Source organism: Drosophila ananassae, chromosome 3L (assembly GCF_017639315.1).
Source record: "Drosophila ananassae strain 14024-0371.13 chromosome 3L, ASM1763931v2, whole genome shotgun sequence".
NCBI lineage: Eukaryota > Metazoa > Arthropoda > Insecta > Diptera > Drosophilidae > Drosophila > Drosophila ananassae.
This window is the reverse complement of record NC_057929.1, coordinates 15,412,840-15,432,632: the sequence shown is the minus strand read 5'-3', so window position 1 is coordinate 15,432,632 and position 19,793 is coordinate 15,412,840. Positions and strand designations below refer to the sequence as shown.

General features: G+C 46.9%; 1 protein-coding gene across 3 annotated transcripts in view; it reads left to right on the top strand.

Annotated features, from left to right (window-relative positions):
- The window catches only part of LOC6494171 (Krueppel-like factor luna), a 30,210-nt gene extending 11,381 nt beyond the window's left edge, over positions 1-18,829 (top strand). Inside the window, exons 1-4 of one of the 3 annotated variants that reach the window (XR_006507273.1) lie at positions 14,569-15,024; positions 15,675-16,526; positions 16,627-18,400; positions 18,456-18,829. Coding sequence is in view for 2 of the 3 variants with exons in the window: in XM_032450774.2 (XP_032306665.1) it covers positions 14,859-15,024; positions 15,675-16,526; positions 16,627-16,799 (1,191 nt within the window). In the remaining variant the exon portion in view is untranslated. Of the gene's footprint in view, positions 1-14,568; positions 15,025-15,674; positions 16,527-16,626 lie in introns of those variants that run through there. The other 2 variants (XM_032450774.2, XM_032450775.2) reach the window with 2 other exon arrangements.
- The last annotated feature ends 964 nt before the right edge of the window (positions 18,830-19,793 follow it).

Sequence of the window (19,793 nt, the reverse complement as noted above, 5' to 3'; positions counted from 1 at the left end):
AATTTCCCACGACTTTTAAGGCTTAAAACTTAGGCTAAGGAGATGAATAAGGAACTGCTCTTTCCAGCTAAGAACACACAATTTCTCTCACTGCAGTGCCTTCTGGTGTTGTTGTTTCATTTCATTTGAGGCATAAAGCAAGATTTGTGTAAATGTCAGGTGGTAATAGTGACACTGTGCGCCACTTGATTGGTTTCGCTTTGGTTTTGGCCAAGAGCCACTGCCACAGGAAGGCCCTCTCCTTCCGCGCTAAATCTCTGTCTCTTTCCATCTCTCTGCTGCCGTCTCTTTCTTCGCTATGTGTGTGTGCCAATTTTCGGCCCCGGCTTTATGGTCGCAACTTTGTTACGGTTCTCGGGGCTGTTGTCTGGCTTTTCTTTAATTGGCTCATTTTCGCGGCACATGTTCGAGTTGGCCAAGAAACAAAAAACAGAAGTCCGGGCCAAAAATTTATTGCAAGTAAATTAAAAGTTATTGAAAAAATGTAGAGCTCCGCGGCAATCGCATCTCAGCCATCAATTAAACATGTAAATAAATTTCAACAAACATCAACTATTTGCCCGCGAGTCCCATGTGGCGTATGAGTTATGTCCGTAGGTTTTCGGCTGACAGTCTTCGGACTCGGACTGTCAGCCAGAAGAATGGCTTTTAATGGCATCTGATGTCCGTGTCTCGAGCGATCCTTATAAGAAAATGGCTATTGGAAAACTATGGCAAGGTTGGAGCGTTTTTTTCACTGGTATTTCATGAAAATAATTGTTCAATTGTTTCTGGCCCGAGGTTTCAAAAGAAACTAAGGCACTAAGGGAGGCATGACCCAAATTGCGTTTTCATTTAATGGCACTTTCAAGGCTGGGCTGCCTTCTTGCCACAAATCTTTCTCTCAAGTCGTCTGCCAAAACGCCGATACTGCTCAGTGGCAAAATGGGTTGGAAATAAAAATAATAAAAAAGATTTAAGAGACGCCCACGGGGACACAGTCTTCAGTTCCCAGTCTTCAGTCTTCAGTCCTCAGTGCCAGGCGGCAACACCCTCACACCCAGCAACAGCAGCAACAGCAACTGCAACAATAAGAGCCTTGGCAGTCGCGTTGTATTTGTAAATTGAAAGCACACGCTGCGTCATCAAAGTCATTAAACTGTCGACTGCTTACGGAAGTTTTGTTGCTGGATCTGGGTTGCTGTTGCTTTCTGGGTGTGGATGCCCCGACTGCGTTTTGTAACTGATATGCGACAAGAGCAACATCAGTCGGAGGCATGTGGGAGCATCCAGTTTGGCTTTCCGAGCCTTCCGAGGTGTAGGTGTAGAATGTGGCAAGAAAGAGACTCCAAGTCTGCAATGGGAAGCTTCAAGTGATTTAGAAAGAAATAATAAATGGGAAAAACCAATAGTCTTCAATACTCTCAATACAGAAGATACTCTAAGATATGACACTATACCGTAACTATCTCTGTATATTTTGAGATTAGTGTACTACTAAGCAATGCCCTTAAGTAGTTACTAAACTGATGTATTTTTAAACCCTATACCGATTAGCAAGCTCACTTTTCAAGTGAAGGGTATGGGATTATTATGAATGCTTAGAGCAGCTCCGGGTTTGGCTCTTCTCCCTGCCATTTGGCGGGGTGTGTCTGTGTCTCTGTCTCCGAGCGGCGACAATTTTGCAATTCTGCAGTCAAAAGGTGTGTTCTGCCCCCTAAAACCCCTTGTATAGCTCTAGGCCCCTCTGAGAGCCCCTCAGTTTGCAATTCATTCACTGCAGTCGGTGCATTTCAAACGTCAGTTTTTTTAATGACACGCGCAATCCGCTCCGGCCGCCCAATTTGCCAATTTGTCACCAAAGAGCATTGCGAAATTCTGGATAAATGTGCTTAGAGATACTATATAGTATAGAAGTAGGAGAAAAAAAGCCAAAAAGTCTGAAAGGAAAATCCAGACGAGGCTCGTCATTCGATTCGGGGAGTGTGACTCTGCTTTAATCGTGACTTTCACAATCAACCTTCAGAAAGGTTTTTCGACAACGACGAGTAGCGTGTACCAGGCGCAAAATGGGTTGCAGACAGTAACAACTACAATAAAAACAACAATAACAGGGGCTACAATAAAGGCAGTAACAACAACAACAATAACCAGAGGAATAAACTAACAACTTTTGGAAGCGTTTACTTTGGCGCTTCATCGAATATTATTTCTCACGTTCTATTTTTTTGTTTGCCGCTGAGATGCGGGGTTTTTGTTTTGGTTTATCGTCTTTCTTCTGACTTGGCACTGAGAGATTGGCTCAGTGCAGGGCCTCCACAGAATAGACAGCCCATGGCCCGATGCTTCACTTTATAATTCGATCGGGCGATCTTCCCCCAGCCCCTCTGAGGCGAGAGCAATTTTGATCTCTTCGATATTTCGGGGGAACTTTTTCACGACCGACAATGGAATATAAAGCAAGAAAATGGTACTTCATGCATCGATCTTGTCAAGGGAGCCCCTAACGATTGTCATCGGAAGTTCGTTTCTGAGAAACTGTTTTTGGAAACTATTTCGCAATTGCGTAGAGCCTCTACCCCAATCATTCTGACCCGCTTGGGGATTATCTAATGTAGTTGTCTGCCACATATCACTGTTCGCTTCTTGCCACACATCCAGAAACCAATTATAATCCAATTAAATTGATGTTCTGCTAATGTTAATAGGCCATCACTGGCTGCCACAAGGAGGGGCACAAAGAATGCCTAAATCAATTTCCTGTCAGCCATCAACCAGTCCGAGTTGCAGGCCAACATGCCGCAGAGGAGAAGTATGTAAATGCTGGCCATTTCCATTTGGCATTGCAAATGCCTTCCTTTTGGCCATTCCCATTCATTAGTTGGCCATTTCAATTAAGCCATAAAAGCCAAATCTGAGCCGAAGAGCTGTTTTGCTTCGGCAAATCCCCCTCTCTGCCCAATAGAGTTCTTCTGCCCCACGGGGCTGCAGTTGCCACAATGTTATTGCCTGTTGCATGTTGCAAATCATAAAAATGTTAAATGACAAGCGGGCGCATGTTCATTTTAGCGTTGTCCGTCTGTAGTTGTTGCAGTTGCTAGTGTTGCTCTTGCAGTTGCTGATGCTGATGCTGTTGCTGTTGTTGTGTTTGTTCGCATTGTCAAATTGCGATCAAAAACGCAACAAACGAAACATGCCACACGGAGCCTGAGCAGCAGACGGACCAGCAGCATCATGAATCAAAGCCAAAAGCCATGCCACCAGCAACAACAATCGAGGCAACAACATCTGCAACATCGTCAGCAACAACAACCACTAGCAGCGACAACCAGAATCAACTGAATGCGTTTTAACGGCTACTTGTCTTTAGCTATTTATTGAAAGGATTTTCAACACTCGACTTGGCCACTTCGCCACTGAGAGAAATCGGTTGCTAGTTGGGCTTCCAGCTTAGCCCGGAGTTTGGGGGAAGAAATGGGCGCAAGACTCTCCTAACAGTGGCTCCTTCCTCTCAATCTTCTGTCGACTGGCTGGCAGTTGCCAGCGTCAGTCATTCATGCATTCAATCATTTAATTCAATTTGAAATTGTACAACAAGTCGCACATTTGCGCCTGCCACATGTGCCTGCCACAGACTCGGTTGTGGCTCAGATGCCACAGGAGAGCAACACACACATTTGATTATGAAAAGCCTGCGTCGGCTGCTGCTGCAACTGCTGCAACATTTGCTGCGTCGGTGCTCTGTGGCAGCAACCAAATCGATAAAAATAATTGGTTGACTGTTGCTCGCGACTGAGTTCGCTCGAATTCTGTTGAATTTTCAGCTTGACATGGATTGCCGCTGTTGATCGGCTGGTCCCGATCGAGGGGGCTGTCGAGGGGGAGGAGGAGTAGCTCCGAGGAGGAGGTTGGGGGGCAGAAGACCATTACAACACGGACAGAAGACAGAAGACGGCGGACGGAGGACGGCAGGCAGTAGACAGCCGACAGCAGAGGCTGGCGGTTTTCCCACGTTCGTGAAAATATTTTTTCGCAAATTATTGCTAAAATAAAATTGTGGCCTAACGATTTGAATGTGTGCGCTCTACAAGGAAATTAAGGCTATGGAGTAACCCTAATGAAGCCATTCCTATAAAAAAAATCGCAAATAAATGGGACTTAGGTGATCCCCAGGGCCTCCTACCTTATTCTGCTTAACGCCACTTAAAGCCCATCCATAACGCCTCTAATCTTAATGCCCCTTTCGACCATCGAATAAAAATTCAAGCTGCCACTTCCCCCCTCGATTATGTTTCCTCTCATTAGGCACACTTCCAGCCAGGTGCCCCCTCCGGTTGCACAACCAGTTGCTGCCCTAAATCATCCCGCAAATCTGCAGGAAGCTGCTCGGCTACGAATTCCTCCACAAATTACGCAACAAAACAACAAATGTGTGCAAATTTTTATTTACTTAACGTGTGTAGCTGGTGACAGTTGTCACGGAGTCTGCCCCGGCTCCTGCTCCTCCGATCCTCTCCAGCAGAAGCTGGGCTGCACTTAAAAAAAATTAATTGCCGAGATTTATGAGCCAGTTAGTGGTGGATCGAATCGCGGTGGAAGAGACCGAGGGGAGCAGCATTTCGTTGCAAGTTGGAGCTGCCATCTGCAGCTTGGAACTGGAGTCCGAGTCGGAGTGCGTGCCCAGTCCGTTAGGAGTTTAGAGTTGAGAGCCCATATAAGGCTACTGCTGCTGCGCTCCGCCACTGGCTTATATGCATAAAGCTGAACCACATTTTCCAGCCACTTTGCACTGTTATCTGCCTAAAATATGAAGCGGCAAGCGATGGGAAAATCTTTTTATAGACCAACCTCCGTGGACCCCGGTCGGATGGTGGGTTAGTCGGGTAGAAAGGAGCCGACAGTCAATTGTGTGAGGAGTCGGGAGATTCGCGAGGCGCGATAAGCCGAATGCAGCTTGGATGCACTCGTGAGCTCCTCTGCTCTGCAGCTCCGGATGGAAATGGAGGTGGAGCTGCTAGATGGGAGCTGGGTCGGTGAGAGAGTTGTTTTCCCCGCGGCGCAGACTGCTTGCGGTGCTCGAGTCCCCTCGAACTGGCCGGACCGACACTCTATAATTAGACAATAAACAAAACCCCAGACAAAAGGCATTGGGTGAGCTTTCGGGGCGTGGCCACCACACCACACCACACCGCACTCAGACACACTCGATTCGATACGAATCCAAGCCAATGGGCAATCAAAATCAGCGACAAATTGTGCATTTTGTGGTCACAAATTGAGTTAACGCTGCCAAATTAGCGGCATGAATTTATCGCCCGGCCAACGGCCACTTGGCCAACAAAAGCAAATCCGAGGCAGAGCCAAAGAGCGGATTCGATTCGGGGCTGGGAGTTGGACTTGGACGGGGATCGAGACTGGGCACAGTGCTTTAATTAAGTCTTCGCGAGGCCAGCCAGTCGGGCAGCGGCAGCAGTGGCTCAGGGCACTGAAAGAAAAGTATAGAGTGCTTTTTGTTTTTTTAATAATGGGTGAGGGGTATGAACACTATAGACACTCTATAGATCGCAAGTACTTCCTATATATACTTTATAGATCTTTTAATTAATCTCTTGCATTTCATTTCTCCAAGTGCACATCTGGAATAGCCAGGCACTATTTGAAATTGGGTGCACCTCAGATACAGCTTCAGCCTCAGCCTCGGCTCGCTTAAATAAATAAATCTGCTCTGGCTGCTGTGGCTGCTGTTGTTAGTGTTGCTGTTGCTGTTGCACACTAAACTGTGGCCAGCAACAATTGGCGCTCGCCTCTTGCCACCAATAAAAGATCGCAGCTCGCTGATTTGACAGGTGAACAATTTTGGGGTTGGGCAGTTTTGGGTCCGAGCTGCAAGCTGCAGCAGCCCCGGCATGTGTCGCTGTTGTTGCTGCTACAGTTGCTGCTGTTGTTGCTGCTGCTGCTGCTGCAAGTGCCCACCCACCTGGCTGCGATTGGAGCCAACATTTGTTTTGCTCGCCAGATTATTTCAACAAACTGGTGACAACAAATTAATTTAAAAGATTGCCCGATATCGGCTCGGTTTATATTTTACTTGGCTTGTTAGTCGCTCTGTGAGCGGTGGGTGGTTGTTGGCTTAATTGATAACCCAGAGAAGATAGTTGCAACAGGGAGCTAGGAAGTGGAAGCTGGGCGATATCTTATAGATACTTTATGGGCAACTGTGGGAAGCGATGGGAGTTGCTTATAGCTTATAATAACTTTATTAAGAGGCCCGAAACAATTGATGTCTTACTCACTGATACCACAAGCAACAAGCAACAAACAACAAACAAGTAACAATTCGAAGCTCCCCCATCTTGTGGCGTTCCATAAATCTCAATCGCAATATGCAAAGCATGCGGTTTGGAACCACAAAACCAAAATTGATTGCACACTTCAAGTATCATTGAAAAGGCGCATGACGGATGCGATCGGATCGGGCATGGAGACAGCCACAAATAAATATCGCCGGGCCGGGCCATAAATAAACCCGGCTATAAAGCCGGCTAAAATCGACGAAACCGAATTTCGAACATTGAACATCGATTTTGCAAGGTCAAATGTTGGATCTATGGGATTGTCTGGGCATGAAGCTCCCAGGTCCCAGCTTGCAGCTCCCAGCTCCTAGCTGGCCCGGGTCTGGGCCCTTAAACTTTTCAAAAGTCAACAGCAGTTTAAACTCGTTTGCAAAACACTAACGGCCCAGTCGCCCAACCGCCCAGCCCCCCGCCGCGCTTCTACACCCAATTTGTTTGCCCAGCGGCATTGAGAATTGGAGTGTCAAACTTTCAGCTTTCGATGCACGCCAGGACCCCGGTCCCGGGGCAGGCCATACTGGGAGAGTGCAGCAGAAATGGATTTGGAGTAGCACTAGGAGAAGTTCAGAGTCTAATCTTTATTATTTAAATAATATACATCCATACACTTCAATTCTTTTGCAGCAGTGTAGAAATCTGGGGGAAAATAAAGCAGAAAGAGGGCTCTGGCTGCGATGGCTTCTTGCTGGTTCTGTATTGACATTAAATGAAATAATCTGCGATGATTGTGCATTAGTTGCACTCGGATGCTGTCCCATGGCCAGGGACTGGGGTAATAGTTCTAGACTGCTTGCTGCCTTATTCACAGCACTCGGTTGGATGGGGTTGGATGGGGTAGGGAGATTGGGAGGATGACTGCTCGCGGAGCATCGCCTGGTCGTGGTTCCCATGGCATGATTTTGCATGAAATAATGTGGCGCACGAGTGGGCGGCCAGAGCCGTGCGGGGGGCCACTTGTCGTGGAGCAGTCGTTTGGTGCTGCCAATGCCTCCAAGTGCAGTGGTCCTCTAGCCCCGATTGAGATCAATTTGGGTTATAGCTCCAGGGAATAGTACGGAAGATCCTTTCCAAGAGAAGCTCTCTGAAACTTGAGATATCTTTGTATTTTATATAGTTTCTTAGTAATTAACTTTATAGATATAATATATGGACTCCCTTTAGACACTTTTTGGTCAGATTTCCCATGTCCTTGAACCACTGTGGCCCACTGTGAGTGTCGCCCCATTGCCTTTTGGAAGCTTCTCATTCAGGCGCTTGTCTTTCGGTTTCTGTTTCTGTTTCTGTAGTTTTTCTTTCGGATCGATGTGGGGCCTAGGTGGTTGGGTATCTGGGGGGTTTTTGGGGTTTTCCGTTTTTCTATTTCTGTTTTTCTGGCTGCTCGGCCGCCAAATTTGCGATGAAACAGGAACCGTTAACTGCGGCAATTTGTGGCGTCTCTGTCCCTCTGTTTCCTACTCACTCACCTGGGGTGTCTCCGCAGTTAGTTTCCCACGTTATAATTCGTTGGATTTGCGATGCTTTTTTTCGCTATATTTGGATTGCCTCGGTTTCGGTTGGGAGGCAGTTCCTCCGGTGATTGAAGGGTTCTATAATTTGCCTTTAAAATATAGAGGTTATGGACGTCAAGATTGGCTTTTTAGACAATCTATTCCGAAGGTTCTTCTGCAGTGGCCTGGTCTTCTGGTCAGGTTCAGGTGACACTTGGAACCTTGGATTCTGCGTGCGGCTAGGCCTTTCTCTTTTCTCCATACCTGTCTCTTTCCAATACCCTCTCTCTTTCTCTTTCTTTGGCTTTAATAGCCTCTCTTTCTAGCATCACGTGCAAGCAATTATTTTATCAATCATTTAGGCGCTGGAAGATGTTGTAGCTGGAGCTGTGGCTCCTCTCCGCCTGGCTGGCTAGTCTTGGGAGCTTTGGTGGTGCTGGCTCTATGGTGGTGCTGGCTCTGTGGTGGTGTTCAAACAGCGAAAACGCATTTAATGTCTGCTTAGTGTGATTACGACGCATTAATGCCGTGCTCTCCAGCCAACAAACGTCCAGGCATCTCCACCGTGTATTTTGTGTGTTGTGTTGTGTTGTGTGTGTGGATGTTGTTGCTTTTTACTGTTTTACAGTCACCGGCCTGGCCTCGTCTTCTTCTATACCCTTTAGAGTCTATTGCTTGTTGTTTTTGTTGTTATATGTGTGTTAACTTTCAAATAAATTAAACATGAAGCTGGGATCATTTATTTCACTCGCTCCACCTAACCAGAAGGTTGCACAGAAAGGAAATCTTTCTTGTGTTTTTTAGCCTTTTAAGCTTGCGAGTCTCTTAGTTGAAATGACTTTCCTCAGTGTACTCCTGACCAAGTTTAGTGGCCGCTCGTTTGGGGCCAAGACATGCACTTTTCTGGGACTTTGGCCGCAGTGTGTGCGCAATGTTTCTTCATTTTCACATTAAATGTGCAATCCCCGACATTTGTTTGAATTAACACGCGGCAATTACCGCTCACCAGCCAACAGCCAACAGCCACCAGCCACCAAAAAATGAAGGAAAAACCTGCCGAAACTGCCCAAAAAGTTTTTGGCTTTTTGGCTCTCAGGCTCTGCAGCTCAGACGATCCAATTATCCCAGCGGCTACTCCGAGCCTGCCGAAGGCTTACAGGCTTAGAGGCTTAGAGCCATTTGGTAATTTAGGAGGCCGTTAAAGTCGGTGCTTAGCCGGGCCACAATCGATGGGACGATCGATAATGGCGGCAGTGATTGCGGGGTGCTAATTTTTAGATAAATAACATTAATTAATATCGTAAAGTCGGTTTATTCGCCGTAAAACTGATTAGCCAGCTACCAGCCGGCAGAGATCAATCAGAGGCCAGGATATTTTGAAAATTTACATCTTACCTATTTTATAAAGATGTTTTTGGATATGATAGCACTAGGTCCTCCTTGGCCAACCCATCGATTACACATGCGCATCAATAAATCAAAGATTTGTTGCATAAAACGATCATTTAATGCCCCACACCAGCACCCAACCCAATCAGAATTCTCCGGCCATAGTGTTTTTTATTATATAGTGGTTCGGACCATGGCTAGAAACTAGACAAAAAAAATACAAAAACAGAAAAAAAATAGAAACAGAAACCACTTAAACTGCTTGCCGCTGTTTATCTCAGCCGGCAGACAAAGAAATGCATAAATTATTTCTCGCAGGCATTTTAAAGCGCCTGTTAGGCGAGTCGATTCGATTGCCAGCATCCGACTGGCGATGCCCGTTGGCCGGCTTCTCTGCCTCGGCGGCTCTGCCTACTTACTGGCCATTTAGAAAGCCAGTGCCAGAGCCGTAGCCGTGTCCACGCTTTTGTCCATATTTGTACACAATTAGCAATGACACAAAAAACGAAAAAAGGCGAGTGGGGCTGGGGGCAGGAGCAGAAGCAGAATCGCAGCAACGGCGGCAGGAATGAAAAAAAAAATGCAAACGCAGAGGAAACAAACTTCACACACCATAAATCGATTATCATTGCACACACAGAGACCAGAGCACACACTCGCACAAGTATAGCGTATATAGGCATTAAATCAAATTGTGCATTTTACGCCTCGTCTGGTCGGTGCATAAATTTATTTATCGGCTTGTCCATCGACATCGCGGCTGCCGTCGCCTTATCGCGCACGCATCCACGCCATCGTCGTCATTATCGAGCTTGGCCAAATCCTCATCATCGCGATCGTGATCGCCATCGCCATCAGAGCCATGGACATGGACATCGACACGGACATTGCGTATACGCCGTGTGAGCCAGCGCTCTGCTTCTGTCTGTGGCTGTGTCTGAGTCTGTTACTGTGGCTGTCTCTGTGCATGCATAAAATGTATAACAAAATTGTCATTAGCGTAAAGCATTTGTTAAGCGCTCCGAGATCGGGCGATAAGTCAAAGGAGAAGGCTAGGCCAGGGGGCTCTGCTATGGCTATAGCGATGGCTGTTACTCCGACTCTGGCTCCCAACTTGACCATCCATCCAGGCCAGCCATCCAACCATCCACCCATCCATCCATCCATCCATCAACGCCAGGAGAGAGAACACGCGCTGACAATCAATGGCGACAAGCGAAGCTGCCTGAAACGGGTCCGGTTTTGGGTTGCAGAGGCAGGCAAGCTATTTCACACCTTCGCAGTGGCCAGCACTGAGAGAAATTGTTGGTAATTCAAGGCAATACTATAATGAAAGTTATGGATTACTTTGAAACATAGTCTTAGTATCTCTTGTCCAGGTCAGATCTTTGAGAAGACATCCCTTATTTTCTCCAGGTGCACCCCTGCTCTAAGCTCTTGTGGCTCTTAGACTTTTTGGCTCGAACCGGGGGCTTGGTGTAAAATGCCTGCATGATTGGCATTGCTTTTGTATCTTCGTCGATGTCCGTTGTCTGATGTCCCACGTCCACTGTCCAGTGTCCGATGTCCGAGGTCCGTGTGTCGTCGTCAGCTTATTGACAATGCGTCAGGCGTTTGCGTTGCTCCGCCGGCGGTGGTCGGCTTTGATGGCCGGCGAGGCTCCAGTTAGCCAGGCTTTCAGTTAGACAGTCTTGGTCTAAAAACTAGTTGCGTTGACATACCAATTAACTTGACAAATACATAATTGGTAGCAAAAACAATTAAATGTCTGCTTTTTTGTCCGAGCTACCGCCTTTTGATCAGAACTGCCGAGAGATGCCCAGATCGAGGCATGCCCCTAAACACACGACTCTGATCGACCATTTCGCTGTCAGCTTATGAGTCTCAGAAATTCATTTAAATTTATCTAGTTGTCAACGTTTAGTTTTTTCTGCCTCTTTTCTGCTCAGAGATATTTGCACAATTTGCTCATAAAAAACAAATCAGCAGAAACCAGTGGGAGGACACGGGCGAGGGGTGTTTGCCGGATAATCTTGGCCAGGAGGACGGACGTGGAGCGAGGAACGAACGGCAGCGCTAACGAAGCGCCGCCAACGTCTTGGCTGATTTCTTGTGGGCTGTGGGCAGCCCTCGCTTAGAATACACTTTGGTGGCTAAAACTAGTATAGAATAGTGATATTTTTGGCCAAAAAGTGTTCAAAGTTAAGAGTGTTAAGGTAACTAAACAGGCTGTGGAACTAGTCTATAGTGTTTCAATGAAGAGCCTTTTTTAATCCTTTTAATAATCCTTAGAAAAAGGGCATTTCCAGTTCGCCATCCCAGAGCCTGGCTAACTATTTCTGGGCTTTTCGTTTTTGGCTCTTTGGCTCTGCCTCTCTTTGGCAGGTGCAGTTTGCATTCGCAGTCGAAGTCGCAGTCGTAGTGTTGTTGCTCATTAGTTTTTTTCCCTGCTGCCACAGAGTCTACGTCTGTTACCATTTTGGGCTGGCTGGGAATCGGTCGCCGGATTAGCCAGGCCGGCAGGCTAGCAGGCTAGGAGGCTAGCAACCTGGCAACCTGGCAGGCAGAAAGGCGGCTTGGCAAACGCCAAAAGGAAAATCGAAATGTTTGCAGTGTGCAGTGTGGGAAAACTTTTATTTCAAGGTTCAAAAGACGCCCGCAGAGTGTGAAAAATGGCTAAAAACAAAACAGCCAAACAGCGACCAAAAACGAAGAAAATATGGCCAAACGGAGGGTAGATAGAGGGTTATATAGTGGCGATATCCACTGGCGGTGTGGAGTTGCCCCCACGGCGTATGCGCAATGCCATAAATCCCAATCTGACTCGTCGGTGGCCCAAAACGTATCGCATCGGAGTCAAAGTTGGCCAAATGATGTGGCCCAGAAAGCCCGAACGGTTCATGTGTGAAAATTGCAGAATCCCAGAGTCACTGACGGAGTCGGAGTCGGAGACGGAGACGGACACGGATACGCAGCTCGCATTGCTCATATGCCATGTTGTTTCATAATTATAACTTAAATACGACAGTTTCGTATAAAAATCAACTACTAAATCAACGTAAGCGAGTGCCTGCCTGGCAATTAAGTGGCTAGAAACGTAACACACGATGACTGCCAGTGGTGCGGTGGCGATGGTGGTGGCGGTATCTGTGTGGCTTTCTGGCGGTTTTTGCGCTGCTCGGCCAAGCACGTCGCTAACTTGGCTCCCAGTCTGGCTCGGAATCGGAATCGGACTTGGGCCGGAGCTCTGAAATGTGTGCTGCCCAAGCCAGCCAAGCGAACTGTCAATTATAACCAATCGCACACCAAGTGCACATTAAACCCTATCAACTGTTTTTGTAATTTATTGTTCGCCTGGGCTTCGTCTCCCCAGCTCTCAGCTCCAGCTCCCAGCTCCTCAGGTGCCTAGACCCCACTCCGCCGCTTCTTATTTCTTAAGTTGCAAGCTTTGCAGTCGCATTTGGTGCGAGATCCGCATTGCACAGTGCACACGCTGGGACAGTACAGTGCATAGTGGGTTAGAGGTGTTGACAAAAGGGAACTATCCATTAGGAATACGAGTTGGGAGCTATGGGGTTCATAAGACATCTCTTCCTTACAACCCCTTGACTTCTTTTATTGATTTAGTGACTAAATCTAAATCCATTTTCTTCAAAAAGTTTAGTACTCAATTTTCATAAAACTATTCAATTCAAAGGCAGTCTCAGCCATTGGGATAAATTAAAATTTAAAGCACAGTAAATGATTTTCTTGATTTATTTATTTATTGCTTAAATAATTTATATTTTATGGATCCAATTTAAACATTATAAAGTGGAATTTTTTCATTACTTTGCCATAAAAAGCCGCGGGATAATTTGGGCCTCGAGATTCTAATTTGAAAGCCGGCGACTGCCACTTCCCACCACTGTTCCGTAGCTGACTGCTTCTCTTGGCCTGGTCTGGGGACGATCTGGCCTCATCATAATTATCACTGACTGCGACTGGGGCGGCACGTTCAACTACGCACACTCACATCTATGCACTTTATATATAGGCCAGTGTGTGTGTGTTTTCAACGTAAATCTAGCAAAGTCAAATGAGCAGTTTATGGCCACAGCGACGACCATTTGAAGACGCGCCAAAGGAGCCCGAGATGGAGGAGCCTGTCTATGGCATATAGCATCGCATCGCATCGCATCGGATCGCCGGGTGCCACTTGGGGGCAACATTCACTTTTTTTATTGCACCACTTTGGCAATAGGCACAAGTGTGATTTCAAATCTCTGGGTCGCCCGGTGGTTGGTGGTTGGTGTTTGCTGTTTGGTGGTTGCAGCCTGTAGCCTGTAGCCTTCTGTAGCCTGTTGCCAAAGCTAAATTGGCAGAAATATGAAGTCAGCGTGTGCATTTTGGTAAAAGCGGTGATTACACACACAGAGCTACACACAGAGGAGCCTGGACAGCTAGCAGAGCTAGCAGGAGAATGGCCATTTGGGAGACGAGAAATATATGACAGCCGGCGAGTTGGCACATAATGCGCATTAGCATATGCCACTGTAGCATCCATTCCCGGTCTCGGCTAGGCACTTCCCTTCCCAGCAATTGCAAATGGTTCAAAAGCGGAATAGTAACAGAAACAGAAACAGAAAAGGCTAACAGAAAATGGCAACAGAAACGGACAAAACAGAAAACAGCACTGTGGGCTGACGTTGATGGCCAGTTCAATTAAATGCCATCAATTTTAATAACGCGCCGGCCTGGGCTAACGGACCTCAACCCGAGGCTGCCTTTACCCGACTCCCTCTGAAGGTACAGTGGAGCCTCCAAAGGGTAGGACTCTCACCATGAAGGGAACTTCATAACAGAGCTTTAGGACTAGCTCTTAAGATACTTTCGAAAGAGTTTCCCCCAAACTAAGGGTCGTTCTTGTTAGGGACTGACACCTGTAGGTCGTCTGGAACCTCTATCTGCTACCTTGGGCACTATAACCTGGTGCTGGGGAAACAAAACGCTCGCAACTCTGGCATGGAAATTACAAATGCATCAAGCCAGGGCACACATGTGTAGACAGTCGGAGTCGCAAACGCACTTGAGGCACTTGAGGCTAAGAAACCAGCGGACCAGTGGACCCCATTCTCCGCCTGGTCGGTTGGTCGGTCAGTTTGGACTTTGTTTTTATTTTTGTTGCTGTTGTGGCGATGGCGGTGGTAGTGGTGGTGGCTTGTGGCCCTCGGTCATGTGGAGTTGCAGGCTTGACAAAGCACTTAAGCCCGGGTCACTTGTACGACTCGCGTCTCTCCCCCTTTCGCTTGCCTCCTGGCCTTTGTCTTTCTGGCCACTGACAAACGAGTTGGGGGCCAAAAAAGCCAGGAAGAGTGAAAATTGAATGTGCTAACCAGCCAAGAAGAAAAGAAACAAGCAAAAGGGTTTAATACCGTTCCCAGATGGATTTCTGGCTTAGTTTTTTTGGAGCATCTAGTTAGGCGCCGGCGAGCCATTCAAAAAACACAATCAAGCACCCAAAATAAACGATAATCCAGCCTCAAGATTCTCGGCCCAAGTCAAGTGGCCCGGTAGAGTGGTTAACGTGAGCAAACTGCTTGGCAATTCGGTTTGCACAGCGGAGCACCCTTCTGTCTTCCATGGGCGGCTGCTGGGAGCCGAGGGGGGGATGGACAAGCTGCAGCAGCAACTGCAACGGCAGCTGCAGCTTGCCTGGCAATTGATGTTGATGTCGCGGGCGCCAAAATCGACACACTTGTCCCAAGTTGCAACTGCAACTGGCAGCCGAAAGTGGCAGTCGTCGTCGTCGCAGTCGTCTGGAGCGCAGAGTACAGGTTAAATGGATCACGACTGCACGGATTCGCTGTCCGTCTGAATCTGAATCTGTATCCGAGTCGTACTCCAAGTCCAAATAAAACTCCCGTCCCGTCCCAGTCGCAGTCCGCTCGGCGCGGTGTCTGCCGGCCATAAAATACGCGACATGCAAACGTTTTTGATGCAATGAGGCGGCCAACGAAATTAGGAAATTGTGTAAAGACTCTCGGCCGACAAGCCACAGAGTGGTGCAGGCCGTCTGTTTCCCTGCCCCCGGGCAGCTTAATTAATCCTTTGATATAAAGGATTTTAGGAATTGAATTTATGAACCTCTCAAAAGAATCAACAAGCGATGGGTTGTCTATTTCTGGAGTGGGATGAGGCTACACGATCTGAACTATTGTTGAAAACTCTTTAACTTAACAATGCTACACTTTACAGCCATTCATAAATGTTTTTAATTTTCATAAAACTCAAGCAACATCATAATTACGAGGTATTCCTCGTTCAGCCTCCTCGTTGGCTTTCAGTTCAGTTGGCCGGGCTTGCGGTTCATTTACGAGTCTCATTAGGCATTGCCGGCCATAAAGTGTGCCCCGCCATTTTGGCCATTTTGTTAACCGAATCTCAATTGGTTTTTCAACCCCTCCTCCGGCCTCTTCTCTTGCAGCGAGCACCTCGCATGGCAGCAGCAGTGGCAGCTGCAAGTCCTCTCTGGCGATTGGTAACAAGGCTATCGGCTACAGCAATGGCAAGCAGAGTGGATCATCTGGCTCATCCTCGTCCTCGGGCTTTGGAGCGGCCTCGACCGGTGCCGCATCGTTGGGGGCCTTCGCCCGACAGCACCATCACCAGCAGCAGCAGCAGCAACAGCAACATCATCATCAGCAACAGCAACCTACGCAACAACAACTTTATGCCTCCGGCGTGTCCAAGTTGCCATTCTCGCCGTTCTTCGCGGCCTCGCCATTCTTCTTCACCTATCGACGGATCAGCGGCAAGCAGGAGGACAACAACAACAGCTGCAGCTACAACAACGGGACCAGCAGCAGCTCGGGATCGGGGTCGGGCTCTGGGGCAGGTGGCAACAGCATGCAGGACTACGACCGGAAGTTCTCGCTGCTGAGCCTCTTCAAGAATCCCTACAAGTTCGGCGACGCCCAGGCGTCCAGGAAGACCTCTCCCACCGGCGGCTCCAGCAAGTCCCTGACCACGGGCTGCTCCTCGTCGCCCAGTTGGAAGAGCTACGCAGGCTCGGGGTCGCCGCACGCCGCCCTCAACCCCGCCTTCGGGGGCATGGCTCTGGGGGCAACACGCAAGGACAGCAGCAGCTTCAGCGGCATCAACTTCGGTGGCAGTGCCTCCGCCTTCGGGCGCTCCTCCTCCTCCTCCGACTCGACGGCCAACGGCGGCTACAATGATCTCTCCAAGAACCGCAAGGTCCACAAGTGCGATACCGAAGGCTGCGACAAGGTCTACACCAAGAGCTCGCACCTGAAGGCGCACAAGCGAACGCATACAGGTATTTATTAATCTTTTAGCTTTAAAGTTAAAGAGTTTAAATATTCTAAAATAGTTAAAGTCAGAGTCCTTGAACCAAATCATTCGTTTCTCATCCCCAGGCGAGAAGCCGTACGTGTGCACGTGGGAGGGCTGCATCTGGCGCTTCGCCCGCTCCGACGAGCTGACCCGCCACTACCGGAAGCATACTGGTGTGAAGCCGTTCCGCTGCCAGCTGTGCACCCGAAGCTTCAGCCGCTCGGACCACCTGTCGCTGCACATGCGCCGCCACTGAGGATCGGGACTGCCGCACCGGCCATAACCACACCCATCACACACATACATATCGGAGAATACTCATCTGCGAGATGCCGCACATCTGGTGGCAGGGATCTTGATTATTTATATCTGCACTTGAATTCATTCCATCGTTTTGCTGAGGACCAGAACGGACGTATTCCATATCGCCTAAGTAGCTCAATTTAATGATAGGCGGGCTCAAAGCCCACTCTAGACGTAGTGCTTAACCGTAGTTCCAGGCTGGAAAGATTTGTAAAATTTTTCGCATTTTAAGCCCAGAGACAATTGCCTTCAGAAGCCAAGTTAACAATGTGGATCTTTACCTACCACACTCTAGCATTAGTAAGAGATACACATATTTACGGATAGTTTTTGATTGGTGCTAGCAACTTGTGTGTACATAGACTAGATACCTAGATAATCATTTACAACCTAGTGCGGTAAGGAGAAATTGACTAATTTTAGATGAAAATTTTATTGGTTGTTAAGTAGAAAATTTTATACGAAATCAAGCACACAAAAGAGGCAATAACCAGAAGCCAGGCGGAGCAATATTTATACGACTAGGAGTTCACTCATCTTGTAGGCTATACTATAAACATTTTGTACTATACGCATATCAAATGGCAGTTGGTCGAGAGCCCTTGGATCACATATTTCTCTTCTTGGATCTATTCAAGTCTGTTTCTTAAAATACGCACTGAATTTCATAGTTTTTTTCCTTCAAAAAATCGCCTCGAAACCAACTGTCATCATAGATTTTAGCACACTCCCATAAAGACACGAAAAACTACAAAAAAAAATTGTATTATTTTTGGAAAAATAAAAAGAAACTGATACTTTTTTGTACCATACGAGCATAACGACGAAGCCTTGGCCGTGTTCATTACGGAGGGGGCCTGGCCAAATCCGTCGGGCATTTTCATTTGAATGAAAAATCAATTGGCGCACAATGGGGCTGCGGTTAACCCACAACGGCTCCCGGTCCTGGTCGCAGTCCAGCTCCCCCGCCGCACCAGCAATGTGGCAAGTTGTCAGCGAGTGGCGGCCGGGCGCTTTTGTGGCAAGAGGCACGCACTCCCCACCAAATTGTCCAATTGTCCAGGGGAGCATTGTCGTCGTCGTCGTCGACTTGGCCATCGTTTGTCGTTGCCTGTTGGCTGTTGGCCGGTCGCGTTGCCGTTTTCTCAGCAACTTGGCAACATACAATTGCGCGTTGTTTGCAATAATAAAGATGACAAATTTCTCGTCATTTGCTTGCTAGCTAGCAGCTAGTTGGATCTTTAAGGCAACTACCAGGGACCCGAGACCTGAGACCTGGGCTAATACGCATAACTGGTTGGCTACCGGCTGAGCTACACCCGAGAGTAGGGGCACGAATTGGATGACACCTGCAGCGGAAATCAGTGCATGAATAACGCTCTCGGTCATTAAGGCACAATTGTGAAATATTACGCATACGCCATGGAAATTTATTGGTAAATTAATAACCGAATACAGGCGGCTACTACCGCAACCCCAACCGCAGCCGCAGCAACCAACTGCTACTGTTGCTCCCAAGCTGCGCCGGCTGCCGTCACCGCGTTTAGCATAAAGGTTAGACAAATATAACCGACCGGTTTTTTGGGTTAATTAATATGCCTTGGGTCAGGTCAATATTGCGTCGAGGCAAGTGGCAACTGGAGATCGGAGAACAGAGGCCGTAGACTGGAGACTGGAGACTGGAGAAGACGCCGGAGGATGACGATGGATGATGGGCAGACGGGGAGGTCAGGTTTAATGACCCAAACGCATATGCAAATGAGTAAAAGTAAATAAAGTGAGAAGTTGCCTTAATTATCGCTGATCGACGCTTCGAATGCCCTGCAGCTACTGTGGGGTAATTTTTGTAAAGACTGTGTCTTAGCCCCAATCTGGGGTTTACCCATGGGAAGAATTACATGAAACACTTGGCGAATTAATCATTTTTAATTATTCCAAGCCAAAAAAGAAAAGAAATTTCCACACACCCATAAGGGTAATGAAGCAGAGACTGCATTACCAGAGGACATTTTCTTTTCATTTTTTCATAAATGGCCATAAATAGATAGCTTAATACGTTAAAATTCTTTAAAATTGCAATTAGTCAATACGGCGAGTTTTGAAACACCTTTTATTGAACAGCTTTCCCATTTTCCTGCCGATTCGAAAACGGAATACCATTTATAATTAAGAGCTTCAATCTTCGTCGGTCTGCATTAAGATTTTATTAAAATCGATCACTTCAATTTTGGACCCATTTTTGGCCAAAATCGTGAAGTTGAAAAATTTCGAAAAATGAGTAAAAATTTGTGTTGTCTGGTTTTGATTGAGAACGATACTACTCCAAGATCCAAGATCGGGAAGGTATAACATTTTTGGATCTGGCTAGTATTAGCCGAGTTATGCATATTTCTTTTATAAAAATTAATAATAGGAACTATATTTCTGATATTCCTTTTTTGGCCAAAATCCAAACTTTTGATACAGTTTTTTGCAAATATTTTAACTAATTCGCAACCGATACCATTTTTGAATCAGGGTTCTTTTCTCCTTCAATCTGCATCCAAAGATGAAGCAAATCAAACAATCAAATTTTGGGTCCATTTTTGGCCAAATTCATGATGTTATCCCTTTGAAAATTTACGAAAAATCGGTCAAAAATTGTATAGCCATGTTTTGGTTGAAAACGATGATACTCGAAGATACAAGATCGGGAAGGTATAACATTTTTGGATCTGCCTAGTATTAGCCAAGTTATGCATGTTTTTCCATTACGAAAAGTGAAAAATTGGATCACCGAATGTCATATTTTTTTGTTGGCCAAAATCGAAGGTTTTGATACACTTTTTAGTAAATATTTTAGCAATTTCGAAACCTATCCTAAAGCGAAATACCATTTATGAATCAGGACTCTAATCCCCATCGATCTGCATCAAAAGTTGGGATAAATGAAACAATAAAATTTTGA